The 20,001-nt window shown below is 41.3% G+C and overlaps 1 protein-coding gene across 6 annotated transcripts in view; it reads left to right on the forward strand.

Annotated features, from left to right (window-relative positions):
* Positions 1–20,001, forward strand: part of DMD (dystrophin) — a 1,286,665-nt gene that overhangs the window by 576,235 nt on the left and 690,429 nt on the right. For all 6 annotated transcript variants that reach the window (XM_087721810.1, XM_087721811.1, XM_087721815.1 and 3 more), the window contains exons 37-38: positions 11,303–11,425; positions 13,204–13,341. In XM_087721810.1, the coding sequence (XP_087577936.1) occupies positions 11,303–11,425; positions 13,204–13,341 (261 nt within the window). The remainder of the gene's footprint in view (positions 1–11,302; positions 11,426–13,203; positions 13,342–20,001) is intronic.

Raw genomic sequence — 20,001 nt, forward strand, 5'->3', positions numbered from 1 at the left:
CCCCAATATGAGAGCTCTTTTCAAGGCATATAATTCAGCTGCCTGTGCAGACCAATGGTTTGGCAACCTCCCCCCTTCCAAAAGAGCCCACGTGCCCTCCTGAATTATAGCGTACCCATTTTGCCTTTTCCCCTCCACCACTCGTGAAGAACCATCAATGTACCATCTTTCTCCCTTTTCCAAAGGGGTATCCTGTAAATCCGGCCTAATTTTTGTTTCTAAATCCACTATTTCACTACACCAATGTTCAATTTCTTCACCTCCTGATGAATTAGTTTTATTGAGGAACTGTGCTGGATTCAATGCCGAGTCCGTTGTTAGAACTAGGTCAGCATGATCCAGCAACATTCCCTCATATTTCAACAACCTTGAATCAGTCAACCACCTCCCAGCTTTTTGTCTCAACAGTGTTCTCACTTGGTGTGGGCTGCTTACAATTAGCGCTCCCCCCATTGTGATTTTCTCACTTTTCTTTACTAGTAAAGCTACCGCTGCGATTGCTTGAATACAAGTAGGCCATCCCTGGGCCACTGGGTCCAGATTCTCTGACAAATATGCAACTGGCTTCCTCTGTCCTGCCCAAGTTTGTGTCAAGATTCCAAGAGCTACTCCCCCCTCCACGGTGACAAAAAGATGAAATGGGTTCTCTAAATTAGGTAAACTGAGAACCGGGGCCTTCACTAACAAGTATTTCAGCCCCTGAAAATCCTCATCCAGCTCCTTTGTCCAGCCGATTTTAAATGGCTTTGTTTGAGCTAGCTGTTCATATAATCCTTTTGTCCATTTGGCATAATCTTCTATCCATAGCCTGCAATATCCAATCAGTCCCAAAAACTTTCTCAATTCTTTCTGCGTTTTAGGCCTTGGTTGCTCCACAATACCTTGGATTCTCTCAGCACTTATCTTCCTCGAACCCTGACTAATTAAATGTCCCAAATATTTTACTTCTTGTTCTACAAACTGAAGCTTCCCTTTACTTACTCTCAGACCCTGTTGGGCTAAAAAGTTTAGTAAAGCTATTGTTCCTTCCTCAGTATCTATTTTCTTCTTACCTGATATCAATAGATCATCTACATATTGTAGCATACCCACTCCCTTAGGCAATTTAAACTTCTCTAAAGTTTGTTCTAATACTTGTCCAAACAAATTTGGGGATTCTGTAAATCCCTGTGGCAATACCGTCCACTGATATTGTCGCTTCCTCCCGGTAAAAGGGTTCTCCCATTCAAATGCAAATAAAGCCCTACTGTCTTTGTCCAAAGGACAAGACCAAAAGGCATCTTTTAGATCGATTACACTAAACCAGCGGTGGTCTACAGGTATTTTACTCAGAATCGTGTAAGGATTTGGGACCACCGGGTGCCTAGTTTCCACAATTTTATTCAAAAGCCTCAAATCTTGCACCATCCTATAGGTACCATCTGGCTTTCTTACAGGCAATATAGGGGTATTGTAAGGTGACATGGTCCCTTCCAACAACCCGTCTTCCACCAACTGATCTATTACTGGTTGGAGACCTTTTCTTCCTTCTATCGAAATATTATATTGTTTTTGGCTCACTACCTCACTATTAGGTTTCAATTTTATTTTTAGAGGCTCTATCTCTAATCCACCCCATTCCCCGGTTGCACCCAAACCAAAGGATCAATCCTTTGTTCTTTCTCTTCCGTTAGAACATAAACTGTTTCACTTTTGTTAAAGCTTATTGTAATTCCCAAGGCAGACATCAGATCTCTTCCCATGATGTTAATTCCTGCTTCAGGCACATACAATAATTTTAGAGTCCGAATTTCATTTTCCCCATATTTTATTTTGATTGGTTCTAACTGTTTCACATTAAAAGCTTCCCCTTTCACCCCACTGACTTTGATTTTTGCCTGCTTATCAATTTTTCCTTCCCTTGGCATCACACATACAGAGGTTCTAGATGCCCCGGTGTCCACTAAGAAGGTATATTCTTGAGTCCCCACCTCCAAATTTATCAAGGGCTCCTGGCGGGAACTCCTAATGAGGGGCCCCTGACTTCCCTAGTATATGTCTTCGTCCTCTTCCATCAGCCTATTAATTTGTTCCCCTCTGATCAGGGCGGGGCACTCTCTTTTAAAATGCCCCATCCTGCCACAGTGAAAGCAAGTTCCTCTTTCACCCATTGCCCCTCCTCTCATCATCCCTCTGGTGGCTCCACCCCGATTCCTCATTCCGAACCTACCTCTAAATCCAACAGTCCCTCCCCCTCGCCCACGTGGCGCCCAACTCCTTTCTTCTTCCCTTTTCTCCACCTGCATCACTTCCCTTACTGCAATTGCCATCATCTTACTGGTTCTCTGTCCATCTTTCTTCACTTTCTCTTCCTCTCTGTTTACATAAACCTTTTGTGCTTCTCTTAACAGAACCTCCATAGCTTCCGTGGTCCAATTTCCCCTCTTCTGTAACTTCTTAGCAATATCCGGCCAGGCTTTGGTAACAAACTGGATTTTCACCAATTGGATATTTAGAGCATTGTCCGGATCCACCCCAGCATATTTCCGCATTCCGTCCTTAAGACGCTGCAAATATGTCGCCGGGTCCTCATCTTTCCCTTGATTTATATTTACTGCTTTGGTCATGTTTTATGCTTGTGGAATAGCTTCTTTCATTCCTTTTATGATTATTGATCTCAAATCCATCATATTCTGTCTTCCCTCTGCATCATTATTATTCCAATTTGGCCTTACTAATGGGTATTTAATGTCCCCTCTGATTTGATTTCCTTGTACTCCCGGATTCTCCCTTTCCCAAATCGCCATTGCAGCTGTCCTAATTAAATTTCTTTCCTCTGGGCTAAACAAAGTTCTCATTATATTTTGCATTTCATCCCAGGTATAAACGTTAGGTCCTAATAAGGCATCCAACTGATCGCTTACGGTCAGGGGATCTTCAACAAAACTTTTCATTTCTTTCTTTTTTTTTTTTTATTAAATGTTTTTTAGTTTTAGTTTAAAACTGGTACAACATCTTTCTTAATATATCAATCAATTACAAATAATACAGAAAAAGACAAAAACAACAATCAGAAAAACAAAACAAAACACAGGTGTCTATTATGAAAAAATAAGAAGTATATCAACTGGTTACAACATGTTTTGGTGCTTCTCTTCCGTTGACTCCTATTAATTCAAATATCTTAACTCGAATATTTACCATATCAACATCATTATACCTCCGGTTTTAATTATTATAGTTATTTAAACATCCTTCATCCTTAGTTATGCTAAGGAATTAGTCCATAACACATGCTGGCAGTTCATTTACTTATTTGTAAAATCCTCTATTATCATCAAATCCTCATATTCTATTTTAACTAAACATCCATAATATTCAATTATATCATATATCCTAACATTTTCCAAATATTGATTAACATTTAATTATATGGATTTTATTTAGTTTTTTAATAGTGCTAATTATTATAGTTAATACTCTTTATGTATAACCTAAAGGTATTTTCTCATATCCAATTGTTAGTTATCATATCAACTCCACATTATATACATTACTATCAATATCAATTATTATTCAGCAATATCTGTTACACAAAAAAGCAATTAGGTTTAGCTAGTTTTCAGTTGTATTCATCAATCTATCAACCAATTCCAAATTATATATATTGCTATCTATATCAGTCATTATTCAGCTATATCTATTACAAATTGAAGTAATCCGATCTAGATTCTGTTTTAGCTAAACAACCATAATATTCAATTATATCATATATCATAACATTTTCCCAGTATTGGTTAACATTTGATTGTATGGATTTTATTTAGTTTTTTAACAGTGCTAATTATTATAGTTAATACTCTTTATATATAATCTAAAGGCATTTTCTCATATCCAATTGTTAGTTATCATATCAACTCCACATTATATACATTGCTATCAATAACAATTATTATTCAGCAATATTTGTTACACAAAAAAGCAATTAGGTTTAACTAGTTTTCAATTGTATTCATCAATCTATCAGCCAGTTCCAAATTATATATATTGCTATCCATATCAGTCATTATTCAGCTATATCTATTACAAATTGAAGTAATCCGATCTAGCTAATTTTAAATTGTATTGTCCCATCTGTCAGCCTGTGTCCCTCCAACAGCAAAATTTCCTCCGTCCAGTAGCCATTCGTTGGATACATTTACCAAATGTTTCCATAAGCAAGTCCAAACAAAAACATTTCGGCACCTTTGGATTCTGAATGTCGGTGATGAAATAATAAGGTTGTCCTAAGCTTATAAAGCTTCCCAATTTAACTTTAATTCTCAAGGGTGGATTCTCCATTCCTTCTGCACACTGTCTCTTTAAATGAGTCGTCTTTATGGCTTCCCCCCTCCTCTCTTCCTCTGAGATAGACCAGACACCATTTCTCACATTTTCCGTTTGTGTTTCAGGAACATTTAAGCATTCAACGATCTCAGTTTTAACTTCATATTTTAGAATCAATTGATCCAGTTTTCTTTCCAATTTTTGGTAAGAATGAAAGAGTCCTCTACACGCAGAGAAAAGAGTCTGAAATGAAATCTTAGAGGTATCTTGGGATGCCATGATGTGTCGTAGTTAAAATAGAAGCTCTCTTTTTTTTCCCCACAGGCTTCGAAGCACTTTTTACTTTTTTTTTTTTTAGTCTCTTACCGGCTGTCAGTCTTATCTAGTTGTAGACAGAACTAGATAGTAAAGTAATAAAAATGTCGAATCGTGACGGGCTAATTAGTAGGAGATAAGTTTTACGATCCACTTAGGGAGATTCAGAGGGGGGAGGGTGTCGCGGAGTTTCTTGAAGCATTTAAGAGGTAAAGTAACCACCAGTCATAAATCCATTAGAAAAGCTAATTCGCCGCTAAATCTTCTTGTTGTTTGGTTTTCAATTATCTTAATTTTTAACACGAACAGTGTCTCTTAGGTAATAAAATCAGCTTACCAGATGACATCACTTCTTCCATTCTTAGGGGCAACCTGCAGTTTCAGTTAGCACGCAGCTAATCCAAAAAGGAATTGGCACGGGGAATTAATACCCTCCCCCAGAGATTTGCGAATATCTCTGGGGTCCTGGGTCCCTCCCCACCTTCACTGTCGTCTCCGGGACAGCTGGGGTTCAAAGAACCCGTCCAAAAATCCTTTGATATAGAGGAATTTCAGGAGTAGCCTAAAACTCCATCTTCTCACTGCTAAGCCCCGCCTTCTTTCCCCATTCATTTCTTTCTTAAATGCCCGTACTTCGGACGATCGCAAGGGTTCATGTACATATGTTATGATCGGAATCCCATTGGGATCGTTTCCGTTTGGGGTTTCCCTTAAAAGGAATTGCTTAATTTGTTCTCCTTCTTGTGTGGGATCCAAAGGAGGCTGTCTAATTAGTTCCTCTTCCTCCATCTGCCTTGTTAAATCTTTCCTCACGTTTGCTAGTTCATTTCCCCCACAAACCTCCCTTTTGCCTGGAATCCACGGCCCCGAGTTGGTCGAAACCGGCATAAGTGGGGTCACAAAATTGGGTGTTTCAAAGGGATTACTTGTGTTCCTTTCCACTATTTGGGGGTTTAAAATTGGCATAGAAGGACTAAGCCATTGGCTGGGAGTAAGCTGGCTTATTCCTCCAGGCATCTCAGGGTATAAAGGGGGGTTTAACACATTGGCTTGATGCGGGGGATTTTGAATATGAATCATATTATATGGGGGAGGAGCAGCAACTTGAGGAGGAGATGTAATTTTTAACAAATCTCTCCTCGTCTCCTCCTGCTCCTCTTCTTCTATCTCTTCAATATTTTTAGATTTGGCTATCAAAATTCTTTCCGAAGGCCAAAGATCTGGATTCCACAATAAAGCATAATCTAATTCATTGTCTAAACTCTTACATTGCTTTTGTTTCACGTAATCATACAGATTACGGCATTGAAAATAATTTACAGCGCCATCTCGTGGCCACTCAATATTATTATCTTCCCACCAAATAAAACAACACAAATTTACCATATTCTCTTTAGTCACTCCCAGCCTTAAAACCTCTCGATTATAGGGTGGGGACCCCCACCCAGCCAATATCTGGCCTAACGGGCCATTTGGATTGATTTTAAGTTTGGGATTCCTTCTTATTTTCTTTACACATTTCATTTTTGGTTTAATTGAACTTCCACCACCCATCTTCCTGATTGATGGCTAACCTTTCTCCCGAGTATGTGTTCCTATGTCCCTCTCAACAACCCTTCCAAACTCACACGTCACCGTCCCCGGACATTCAACAATATCCCCTTCACTCACTCCGTCCTGCAGGTCTCCCCTGAGACCCCTCAAAAGGACTTCCACCCGGCCCCCGTTGTTGATTCTCACCACACAACTCTAACCGTGACCGCCCTGGGGTCTTGTGTTCTGGTGTCTTTACCAGGTACTCACTCAGGGTTCTGTGCACAGATGTTTCCCGGTCGATCTCCAAGTCGTCTCTTCCTCTTTATTCAACCCCCCCCTACTCCTCGTCTATCACACAAATTTTACGGGCTTTCAAGAGCTCCGCGGTTCTCTAGGTAGTTCCCCCTCCTCTCAAATTCGGAGAGGGGTGCACCCAAGGGAGACTCCCCTAGAGCCCAGCAAGAGATTGAATCCCGGACGAGCCCCCAGCTGTTTGCAGAATTTTGAACCAAAAATCCAAAGACGAGTTTCGGAGTGAAAGAATAAAGATCCTTTTATTCAAAGAATATCAGAGCTAATTTGAAAACGGTTTGCAAAGCGTGGTGGGTCTCACCCTGACTTCACCTGAGTCACAAAGGAGAGCCACACCAAATTTGAAAGTGAAACAGTAGTTATAGCCTCCCTAACTCCTCCTACTCCTCGTCAGCTAGCCTGACGAGGGTGGTTACAGACCAATCAGAGACAATGATTACCCTATCTTTTACCTTATTTGGGAATACAATTTTAACCAATTAGCTCTCGGCATCCCTCTGGCCAATCAAGCAATCACATTTTTCCCGCTGAATTCATAGCCACTCCTCTTACAGTTCATTGTTCTCCTCTCTCCAATCAAGTATTTACATATTCCTTCTCTCCGCCATTACCACGTGGTATAGCTCCCCCTAGGGGACTATTTCAGTAAAATATAAACACTTTATATTATTTTATTACTCCACTCCCTCCCCATCTCTGTCTCTCTGTGCCTCTGTCTGTCTATCTGTCTCTCACTCACATGCACACAGACATACACACATACATACTGTGGTCACCTCACCTCCTGTTCTTCGGCTACTGCACAAGCCCACATGGTGTGCGCTGTACTCTTCTGACAGTTGTCTCATTTCCAATGGAGGGGGTGGGGAATACATGCGTTTTCCTCCCTCTGCATGGATTTCCCACCCCCTATTGGTCCCATTGTTGCTGAAGTTGCTTTTGCTGACTCCAGCATGGCAGTGGGACTCTTCTCATCGGTTTAGTGGCCCTCCTTCTTTGCTCAGGTGGACGGAGGAAGAAAGGAGGCTTGTGATAAAGCACCCCTGCCACCAAGGGCGAAGGGGAGCACCTCTCCCCCGCCCGACGCGATCTCCTTTAATTCTCCGTCTGCCTTGTTTGGGCAGTGGGGAGGGGCTTTCTCGCACACCACTTAACCGTCCGTTCACCCGCATTCAAACCAGCCGGCCCCCTCCTGTCTTTCAGCATAGGGTCTCTGGAGGGGGAGGGAGGTTCTGGCTTCTTTCCTTCCCTCCTGTGGCTGGAAAACAGATATTTTTACAGTGGCACAGAAACAGTCCCAGCAGTCAGTTTTGGGTCTCCCTTCCCCAAGCATGTCCCATTGCTGCTTGAGCCACTTTGCTGAATCTGGTGAAGCAGTGGGACTCTTGCCATCGCTGAGAGCTTCGCTGGCAGCCGCTTCTTGCCACTGCCTTCTGAGAGCTTTGGAAAGCCTCAGAGAGCAGCTTCTGCAGAAGCCTAGGTGACTGAGAAGAATTTCCTGCCATTATGAAGTCTCCAAGGCTGTAATTGTATGGGGTGTGCACACACAGCTATGTTTTCCACGGGGTGGAGCCGCAGCAACGCTCTGCGTAGCCAGCGATGACTCCGGAGCCCATCTGTGGGGGATTTTGAGGAACGTGAGGGGGAGTCTAAAGTTTAGTGTTCCGATGGTCTTAGCGACCCTTGTGAAAAGGTCATTCAACCCCCCAAAGGGGTCGCAACCCACAGGTTGAGAACCACTGGTTTAGAATTAAGCTAAATGTATATTTACTATTATTTTTACCGAAAATTAATTTTGGAATGTTCTATTTCCACCTTGTCAAATTAAAAATGTAGTGACACATGTGTTTAGGATGCTAAGATTGGAGGCTAGCAAGCCCACAGTTCAAGACCTGAATGTTGCTGTGTGCCTGGTGAGCTCCTGTCATTCGCAACAGCTCCTTGACAGGGTCATGAAAGCAGGTCCCAGGAGCAGAGGTGGTTCCTCCCAGTCTAGTCCAGTACGCCAGGAGAAGTAGTGAAAACCTGGTTTACCAGATAGGACCAGTAGCAATGGTGGCCTGGCCACATGCCCATACCAGCGAAAGAAAGAAACAGCTAAGGAAGGAAGTAGAGTGGAGGCCTTGGCTGTTGGAAGAAGCACTTGTGCTTCATTCTCTTTGAGAGCCACCTTGCTTGCTGTGGGGAGAAATCAGGGAGAGAGAGGGAGGAGAAAGCTGAGCTTCTGCTAGACAGCCTTCTCCTCCCTCTCTCTCCCTGATTTATCCCTGGCCGCACTTGCAGAGGAAGGAGGCAGGGATGTTGGCCAGCGCTCGCTTCCCTTACTGCTTGCCACCACCACCTCTGCGACCCACCAGCTGCATCCCTGCCTACCCTGCTTAACTGGGTGGCTATCTGGGAAAGTGGCAAGGGGATGAGCACCGGCCAGCATCCCTGCCTCCTTCCTGCAAGAGCCACAGTGAGGTGGCCTCAGGTGCCATCCGGGGACAGAGGCATCACTTCTTGACCCAAAACAAAGTGGTGGCAAGGAAAGAGTCTCTGGTGGCTGCAGCAGCAGCAGAAGCAGCGGCTGTGGCTGAAACACAATCCTGGGCAGTCATTTCTGGCTGTCCCTTCCCTGAGCATGTCCCATTGCTGCTGGCACCACTTTTGGTGAATCCGGCTTGGCAGTGATGGCAAGAAGTGGCTGCCAGCAATGCTCTAAGCAGTGGTAAGAATCCTGCCACCAAGCCAGAGTCACCAAAAGCGGCAAGACTTTTGGTGACTTTCCACCAGAGACTCCTTCCTCGTCTCTGCTTTGTTTTAGGCCAAGAAGCAATACCTCTGAGGAGCTGTCCCCGGATGGCACCTGAGGCTGCCTCGCCGCAGCTCTTGCAGGAAGAAGGCAGGGATGCTGGCCGGTGCTCACCCCCTCGCCGTTTTCCCAGACAGCCACCCAGTTAAGCAAGGCAGATGGGGCTGCAGCTGGTGGGCCACAGGGGCGGCAGTGGTGAGCAGTAAGGGAAGCGAGTGCCGGCTAACATCCCTGCCTACTTCCTTTGCAAGCACGGCCAGGGACAAATCAGGGGGGAAAAGGGAGGAGAACACCATCGCTTCTCGCCCTGAAACAAAGCAGAGGCGAGGAAGGAGTCTCTGGTGGAAAATCACCAAAAGTCCTGCTGCTTTTGATGACTCCAGCTTGGCAGCAGGACTCTTGCCATTGCTGAGAGCACAGCTGGTAGCCACTTCTTACCATCACTGCCAAGCCGGATTCACCAAAAGCAGCACCAGCAGCAATGGAACATGCTCAGGGAAGGAAGAGCCAAAACTGACTGCCCAGGATTGTGTTTCAGCCACTGCCGCTGCTTCTGCTGCTGCTGCAGCCACCAGAGACTCTTTCCTCGCCACCGCTTTGTTTTTAGGTCGAGAAGCAATACTTCTGAGGTGCTGTCCCGGATGGCACCTGAGGCTGCCTCGCCTCCTTCTGCCCCACAGAAAAAAGAGCAGATCCAGTCTCCACTCTCATTTTCCTCAGCCTACGCACTATTCTGGTGGTGAGGGAAAGTGACCCTCAGCTGCCCCTCCAGGAGGACCACCATGCATCCTCCACAGGTGGGAGGTTGAAGGGGCAACCAAAGGTGAAGAGCGGTGAGGGGTTTTGGCAGTGCGAGAGAAAGACTTCAAAGTCAGTGGAGGTGGTATGTGGCTGGTATGCCTTGTTCCAACTTTCCCTAAGTGCAAAATGCTTTAAAAATAAAGTTTTAGGTTTTGGGGGGGGTGTAAATAGTTGGGGTGCAAGGGTCTTTTAACTTGACAGCTTTAAGACTTGCATACTTCAAATGCCAGAGTTTCTGAGCCAACATGACTGGGAAAAGAATTCTGGGAGTTGAAGTCCACAAGTCTTAAAGCTGTAAAAATTGTAAAATTTGTACACCCATGGGGCTTTTTTTTTGTAAAGGGTTAGGGAGCAGAGGTCCTGTAACTTGACAGCTTTAAGACTTGCACACTTCAAATGTCAGTTTCTGAGCCAACATTTTGGTTGCTAAGCAAGAGCATTGTTAAGTGAGTTTCATCACATTTTACAAGTTGGCCATGCCCACCCAGTTGCACGATCACCAAGCCACTCCCAGCCAGTCACATGATGGCCAAGCCACACCCACAAAATACATGAGTGTGAGCCACACTCACAGAACAGGTAGTAAAAGTTTTGAAACCTACCCCTGCTCAGGAGTGTCCCTCAGGCAATAACGATGTCACCAGCTAATCCTTTCAACCCAGAAACACCTTAAATGGTGTCTCTGACTGGAATGGAACTTTGTCAAATTGTGTTAGGTTCCTGACTTTTTCCCCATTCTTATTAATTTAATATACCATGTAATACTTTGTTTTTTACTCATCTGTTATTTAACAGAGATAACTATTTTTGAGCTTTTTTATTTCAATACACACTCACACACATAAAAACGTAACATATTTGCTTTATTGGTGTAGATATTGATAAATTATCAAATATATTCCCATTATTAACTTGTGCAAATTTGGCTTTTTATTACTTTGGTGTAGTTACTATTGCATATTGTCTGGCTAATTGCTTAATTGCCTGGATTGGTTTGGTTTGGTAACATAAAATAAGTGAGATTTATAAGTACATGCTGATCAGATTCTACTGGTATTACTATATACAGTATATATATATATATATATAGTATTTTGTAAAATAAATATATAGACAATTATTTTAGCAGTTGAAGCAAGGTATATATGCTTATGGTTGTAAATATTCATAATAAAAAGTGTGAAGAAAAACTAATAAATGTCCATTCCTTTTCTCCTTTCTCATTTTCCAATCTTTAAGCCCTTCATTTCGTTGAAGGAATTGGAGCAGTTTAACTTTGACATACAAAGATTGCTTGAACCACTGGAGGCTGAAATTCAGGAGGGGGTGAATCTGAAAGAAGAAGATTTCAATAAAGATATGGTAAATTGGTTGTGATAGAAATATGAATGAACTAGGAATGGAAAAGGAAAAAACATTGGAGCAGAAATTAGGAACTTCTGCATTTGCATTTAACACCAGACAGTTCACAAACTTTAGCGTTCTTAAATATTATAAAATAGTATATGACATTTATACATGGAACAATTATATTTTAGCAACAATTTCAATGTTACAATAACAAGAACATACGGTTGTTCTTTATAATTATCAGGAAAGAGGTTTAGATTAGTGAAATATCCTATTTGACATTTTAGAAAATACACCCACATCACACCCACACTCACACCTACCCCTACATATATACAATGATATATACATCTCTCAAATCCCTACAACAGTTGTCCATGTAGTAGTAACTCAGGATTGCTTGCTGTTAGTAAAAATATACTAAGGGGTCCATAATATGGCAAACCAGTGTGCACCTCAGTCATTCAAAGGATACATATAGGTATGGGTATACATATAGACATATAAGTATATAAATATACATATGGACTTTATTTTGTTACATATGATTTAACACAGTTATACATACAGTTTGCTCCACCGATCTTTGCTTGCAGGATGAGTACAAGTATAAAATTTTCCTTCATGATAATTCCTCTGTTTAATTTGACCTAATAAAAACACCAGTCAGGAGAAGACTATGCATATTAATTGACTGAGGAGAAAATACTTCATTTACCCATGTTATGAACTCCTTTTGCTGGCAGAATATATTCTATTTTGTGCAGCATAAGTTGTTATTTATAGATTTATTATGCAGGTATTATGAAACTTTCTATTTCTAGTATTCTTCAGTTTAAACAACAGCATCCTGAAAGCCAAGCTCAGTGTGCCAGCATATTTTTTGCAGAGCTACCCTTTCAAAGTACCAACCTGCAAAATAGATTTGCATGAGTGGCAATATGGATGCCTAAAACTTTTTCAGATAATTTAGGCACATTTTATAACTTTTCATGTCTCTTGCAATAGCATTGGAATTTGTATTATAAATGTTAAAAGCCTTGGAGATCTGCACATTACAAAAATTTATATATTAGATCTTAAGCTATAGTCTAATTGTATTTATAGTATGTTGATAATATTAAGTAATTTTGTTAAATTATTATTTTGTCATTATACCATTATTTTCAAGATCCAGAAACAGTCTGAGATTGACCAACCCTCAATTACATACTGTATATTTCGGAGCATAAGATGTACCGGAGTATAAGACTCACCAAGGTTTTGAAGAGGAAAATTTAAAACAAGTCTTTACACTCTGCAAACCTCCCAAAAATGGCTCGTTTTTCACAAAAATGGGCCCATCCCCCCCCAAAAGGCATGAACAGCCTTTAGGGATTTTGCAGCGTGCTCCGGGGGGGGGGGGGCAAAATGTAGCAAAGAATGGCCTGTTTTTCACAAAAATGGGCCAATTTTTCATGAAACAAAGGGCATAGAGGAAGCTTATAGAGTGCTGCTGGTAGCTGGGGGTGGGTGGGAATTGAGCAAATATCAGGCCCCCATGAGCTCTCTAAAAGTTTCCTAGGGGCTCTGCACAGTCATTTTTGTGAAGGGGTGGGGTTTTGGGAGGCAAAAAATGCTGTATTCAGTGTATAAGACGTACCCAGATTTTCACCCTCTTTTTTGAGGGAAAAAGGTGCATCTTATACTCTGAAAAATACGGTAAATGTCATTACCATTTTTTTATCTGTCTGTCTCTATCTCTACCTCTTTCATCTCTATTTCTAATATCTATATCTTTCTATCCTTAGAATGACAATCATGAGAGCACTATAAAAGAACTGCTTCAGCGTGGAGATATGCTTAACCAAATGATCAAGGATGAACAAAAAAGAGAAGAAATAAAAAAGAAACAACATTTGTTGCAAAACAGACATAATTCTCTCAAGGTAGATTTTACAACCTTTCCCACTCTGGATGAAGTTCTAAATGTTGCATATGTAGTAAGTCAGAAGTTATGAAGACCCTAAAATTTTATATTTAATTATGTTTCTTAAGAGTGGGTACACAAGACAGTAAGTAGGACAGCAAATTGGTATTTCCCTTTTATTTCTGCCTTTCATTTTTATGTTTATGTCTTCAAATATACTCTAGAAAAGGGGCAGAGAAGAGACTAGGATGATTAGGAGACTGGAGACTAAAACATATGAAGAACAATTACAGGAATTGGGCATGGCTACAGTGGTGGGATTCAAATAATTTAACAACTGGTTCTCTGCCCTAATGACCAGCTGTGTAGGCATGGTTGGGTGGTCATATGACTAGGTGGGTGTGACCAACTCAACACCACTCACATCGAGGGGCACTTCACCTTGCCTTTCATGACCGTGGGGATGCTGCAACTGTCGTAAGTGTGAAAAATGGCCATAGGTCACTTTTTTCAGTGCCATTGTAATTTTGAATGATCACTAAATGAACTGTTGTAAGTCAAGTATTACCTGTACAAAAATATAAAAAAGCTTCTTTGCTTGGAAAAAGCTGCCCTAAATACCAATCATTAGATTAGAAATGGGGGAATACACACTGTAGATCAATGATAGTCACAGCCATCATGGAAACCTAAACCATTCTGTCTGAATATCTTCCTTCTCATCAGCAATATCTGCACCTCAGAGTTACAAATCAGGCAGGGGGCCAGACACTTTGAGGAATTAAAATAGTTAAAATGCATTGATAATTATCAACAGCCACCTCTTGCTCATAAAATGAAACCCTTTAGCAGAGAGGTCATTTAAGCTCTCCAGAAAGTGGGTGGGCACACTTGGGCTACAAAATGCTGAGCTAAAGAGACAAATTGACAAAGTATATAGGGGACCCAGGTTCAAGCCTCCCAAGCTTGTCAGGATCACAATAAAATTATTACATGCCACAGATATCTAAATAAACTTCAAGCCTAGTGCCATGTTACTAAATCTTATTATCATGAGAGAAAATTACAATGAATTGGAGGGAGGTGTAAGGACCTGCACCCCCCCCTCAAAAAAGTATAGACGCTTGAAAAACTGGTATTTCAAAAGGAATCTTTTTATTTGAAATGCAAATCAACATTCAAAGCAGGCTCTGGGACCCTCAGGCTATACAAGCCGTGATAAAGGGACTTAGGAACTCCTCCCAATGTGGATTCCCACCAATCCGCAGGTGTGAAGTTTTTTATGTACTGGCCTCTCTGAGAATCAGATAAGCAGGGATTCTCAGGATCATCTTCTGGAGTTTCAAACTATATAGCTCCCTTCCCCCCTTGCATCTTCCAAGAGGTAACCCTCTAAGGTGCCAGGCAATGGTTATAAATTGGGCAAAAGGTTATATAAACAGGCAAGGTAAGACATAGAAAGAACAAAATGCATCAAATCCACCCCCCCTTTTGTCCATCGAAGAATGGCAGATACATGGATCTGTCATATTTCCCTCCTCAGAAAAATGAAAAGTCCACCTGGAAAGACATAAAACATATAATACATTATGATTTAGGATGGTTTTTGAGAGTATTTTGGGTGGAATTTCCTTAACAGTGTGGGAGCTTTTACATGTTTTTGGCTACCCACTCATTCTGAGAGGGTGGTAGGTGTTTCCATGCCACTAAATATTGTGTGGAGTTGTGGTGAGTCCAGGAGTCCAGGATATCATTAATTTCAAAATGTTGTTCTCCTTCCACCATAATGGGGGTTGGGGGTATGGGCAAAGGGGGTCTGATCTTTGAAGTGATTTCTGGCTTAGTAGCCTGCAGTGAAACTCTGGACGAACCTGCCTAAGTGTCTTAGGAAGGAGGAGTTCTACTGTGAAGGGGTTAATAATTCTGGTGATGGGGAATGGGCCAATAAATTTTGGTCCCAATTTCTTAGATGGTTGTAAGGATTGTAAAAACTTTGTTGGTAGATATATGCAGGTCCACCACTTTGAATGGTTTGGGTTCACAGCGCTTCTTGTCAGCTTGAACTTTAAAAGCTGCTCTAGCTTCTTGTAGAGCTAGTCTGACCACTGTCCAAGTGGATTGTAGATTGTTTATCCACTCCTTAAGGGAGGGGATGTCAGGTTCCTTAGCTGTTAGTTTTGGCATGGGATTGAATTCTTGTCCTGTGGCAACCTGAAATGGGGTGAAATTAGTGCTGCTCTGTACAGAGTTGTTGGAAGCTATTTCAGCAAAAGGTAACAGGTCAGTCCAGTTGTCATGTTGGTAGTTAATAAAACATCTTAAATATTATTCTACCCCATTGGCCTCTTCAACACCACCACTTGTCTGGGGATGATGCAAAGAGGACAGTCCCTGGGCAAAGCATAACAGGTTTAAGAAAGCCCACCAAAATTTGGAGGTGAATTGGACACCCCTGTCTGAGATAATCCTTTGGGGAGCTCCATGGAGGCAATAAATGTGGACTAAAAAAATTATTGCTAGTGCCTTGGCTGTTTGGATCTTCTGGCAGGGTATGAAATGGACCTGTTTTGAAAAGAGCTTCATTACAACCCAAATAACTGTGTTTCCCGTGCTTTCAGGCAGCTCCACTATAAAAATCCATAGAAATCTCTCTCCAGGGTGCTGAAGGTTCTGCTACAGTGTGTAAAAGTCCTGGGGATTTTCCCTGTCAACTTTTTGCAGCTGTGCAGGTGGGGCAGCTAGCAACATGACTCTCAATGTCTTTTTTTAACGGATGGCCACCAGAATTGTTTTTTGATTAGGTGCAGAGTTTTCACAAATCCAAAATATCCAGCTATCCTGGAGTCATGGCATCACTTCATGAGATCCAATCTTTGGCTAGCAGGGATGTAAAGTTTGTTTTCTACCCAGGCTAAGTCATCTTTGAGAAAACAAATGTTTTTGTGCACATGGAACCAGTCATTCATAAGAAGAGCCTACTTAAATTTGGAGACCGTTGCATTGTCAGCAAGCAGTTCTTTTTTGGCTTGTGCTTACATAATTACTTTGGCAGCTAGCTGGAGTGTTTGGAGCATAGGTCAGCCTTTTTGCTGTTGTATTGGGGTTTCTGGACAGGGCACCAGCTAAGAAGTTTCACTCTCCTGAGAGATATTTGAGGGTGAAATTAAACCATTTAAAGTATTGTGCCCAACATATTTGTTTGGGGGAGAGTTCCGGAGGTGATGTCATCATGGAGCAATGTGAGGGAACGGGGCTCCGGTCCCAAAGCCCGAATTTTCTTGGCAGAAAGCCTCTAAAAGGCACAGTCAATATTGGAGGGATTGACAGAAGAAAGGGGAAGTTCCAAAGACCTCAGGGTGAAAGGTGATCTCCCTGAAGGGCTAGGAGAAACTCCTTAACTCTGGCAGGAAACAAATTGGCCATTTCAGCTGGTTCAAAATGGTGACAGACACAGAGCAGGAAGAAAAAATTGGAAACAACAATTCGATATTAGTGTGAGAAAGAATCCCAAAGTCAGATTAATGATTGGTGGAGCTGTGATATTGAGACTTCAAAGCGAGAGGTAGGATTTCTGATGGAACAATGGCAACTAAGAGAGTGAAGGAGCAAGTGACAGCCATGTTTACATAGTGACAGCACAAGAAGACAAGAAGTGAAAAAGGAAGAAACTCTAGACAGAGATACCCTGAGGCTGATCAGAAGGGGAATTCTACTGGATGGATGACTATAAACTCTGTTTTTTGACAATATTATAGGCTTTTGTAGAGGAAGTGCTGAAAAGTTAATGATGGGAATAGACTGTGCATATTGAATAGAGAAATGTTGCATATATATATTTCAGAACAGACTAAAAGGGGAATACAATGGGGCTGAGGGCAAAAAATTCTTTAAGTGGATAACACTATAATTTTCATAAGGTGATGGACTTGAAAGACTTCAAGAACTGTTGAAGGTGGAACTTTAATAATAAGGAAAGAACAAGAGCACCATCTGGAGGCTACAGAATGGACAGATCTAAATAAGTAGCATGCATAAAGAAATGATGGAGGACTGAGGTGTTATTGAATTGACTTAGATAGAAGTGACTTAAGAAGATTACGGGAAAAAGAGAAATCTTACTAAATGATCTTGGAAGATAATAAAAGTAAAAGGAGGAGACAAAAATACATTGATAAATATATAAACACAATAAGATAAGAAATAGAATTAATTGTAAAGACGAACCAACCACTTAGTAGTGATAGAATTTTGAGAACTTGAAATTAAGATATCTATAATGTGTGTGTGTGTGTGTGTGTGTGTGTGTGTGTGTGTGTGTTTGTGTGTGTGTGTGTGTATGTATGTATGTATGTGCTGGTCTTGTTGTATTCGGGTCTTTTCCGATATAAGATTGAGATTGTCTTGGCAACGTTTTGGCGAGGTCCCACTCGCTATCTTCAGGCTGGTGTTTTCGGCTTTGTGCTTGTGTGAGTAAAGCATGGCTGCCATCTCTCCATAAATCTTGGTGTGTGTGTGGAGTGCTGGCTTTGTTGCTGTAAGTGGGTTGATTGGCTGTGTAGTTGCATCCTGATTAGTAGATGGAGTTGATGTTTGTAGATTGGTCGGCTGTTTCGTATCATCCTGTGTGGCTGAGGTGCTGACTGTGTGTCCATTGTTCTTTTGTGTTGTAACAATCTGGGTGGTGGGCGGGGCTCGTTTGTTGACTAGAGCTGGTTTCCAGATGTCTGGTAGGTGGGAGGTATCGTCATCTTTATTCATGTTGTGGGGGTGTTGGTTTTTTTTTTTTTTTTATAAAATCACAATGGTTTTATTTTTTTTATAAAGATTTTTATTAACAAACATGTAAAATACACACACACAAAAGTTAGACGTACATCACATTTATACAATACAGTACGAACAGGAACTTCCTGTTTTTTATAATAGCAATCATCAATCGATACCGCTCACCTTATATTATTTACCCTTCTATTGTATTTCATTTGGATTTCACCATTCTTAACCCTCTTATTTTATTCATAACTATTATTTTTGAGTTTTGTTATATTTTTTCATTGATTTTTGTTTCTTTCCTCCATCCACCTATACCATTTATCCCATATCTGGTAGAATTCTGATTCTTCCTTTCCCTGGATTTCTTTAGTTAGTTTATCCATTTCGGCACAGTCCATAATATTTCTTATTATTTCATCTTCACTTGGGATTAATTTATTTTTCCATTTTTGGGCAAAAGCAATCCTTGCTGCTGTACCGTATTTTCACCCATATAACCCGCGGGTTATATGCGTTTTTTGCATGCACAGCGCCCCCCTGCGGGTTATATGCGTGGGCGGGGTATACGGAAAATATTTTACACGATCGGAGGCTTGCACGGGCTTCTTTCTCCGTTTCTTCCCCCACCCCGATCTCAGCTGTTTCCTTCTCCTCCGTTCCTTTCCTCTTCCCCAGCTTGCGCAGGCTTCTTTCTCCGTTTCTTCCCCCACCCCGATCTCAGCTGTTTCCTTCTCCTCCATTCCTTTCCTCTTCCCCAGCTTGCGCAGGCTTCTTTCTCCGTTTCTTCCCCCACCCCGATCTCAGCTGTTTCCTTCTCCTCCGTTCCTCTCCTCTTCCCCAGCTTGCGCAGGCTTCTTTCTCCGTTTCTTCCCCCCCCATCTCAGCTGTTTCCCTTCTCTTTTACTCGTCGCGGGTTATATGCGTGGGCGGGTTATATGCGTGGGCGGGGTATACGGGAAATATTTTGCACGATCCGGAAAACCCGCGGGTTATATGCGTGTGCGGGTTATTTGCGTGGGCGGGTTATATGGGTGAAAATACGGTAATTATATGTAGTATTAAATACTGGATTTCTTTTTTGTATTTCACAGACATAATTCCTAATAAAAAAAACTTCAGGTTTCCATTCTATTTTAACCCCTGTCATTGCCTCCAGCCAATTTTTGATCCCTTTCCAAAAAAAATTTGCCTCCTCACAGGTCCACCATAAATGGTAATATGTTCCGTGTATTGGTTCTCATTTCCAGCATTTGGGGGAGGTATTTGTTAAAATTTTAGCTTACCATGTTGGTGCCAGGTGCCATCTGTAAAACATTTTGTACTGGTTTTCCTTATATGCAACTGATAGTGTCATTTTTAAATTTATTTCCCAAAACTTTTCCCATTTGTCTAATTCAATATTATAACCAAAGTTCTGTACCCATTTTATCATTTGTTCTTTCACAATTTCCTCTTCCATTTTATACTTCAGGAGGAATTTATATATTCTCCCTATCATCTTTCTATCTGGGCTTTGAATAGTTTTATCCAATTCGCGTGGTTCTCTTTCTTTTTTTTCTTTTTCTTTTTGGTGGTTCTCTTTCGATGTCATGTAATTTAGTATCTTTATTGTATTTAGTTTTGATTTGGAGGTAAGTTAGCCAGTCAACTTCCATGTTCTGATCTGCCAATTCTTCAATTGTTTTTAAATTTCCCTGTCTATCAATTAAGTCTCTGTATTTTAGGATTTTGTTCCAATCTATAAAATTTGGGTTAGTCATCCTTTCTGTCGGTGATAGCCAATTTGGGATTTTCACATAGTGGGTTTTTTTTTATTTTGAGCCGTTTTTGCAATAACGCTCTTCTGATTAAATGATTTTCAAAATATTTGTGTGTTTTATTTTTATCATCCCATAGGAATGTATGC

Source organism: Thamnophis sirtalis, unplaced genomic scaffold (genome assembly GCF_051295495.1).
Source record: "Thamnophis sirtalis isolate CommonGarterSnake01/CBP01778 unplaced genomic scaffold, rThaSir2_p1.2 scaffold_8, whole genome shotgun sequence".
NCBI classification, from domain to species: domain Eukaryota; kingdom Metazoa; phylum Chordata; class Lepidosauria; order Squamata; family Natricidae; genus Thamnophis; species Thamnophis sirtalis.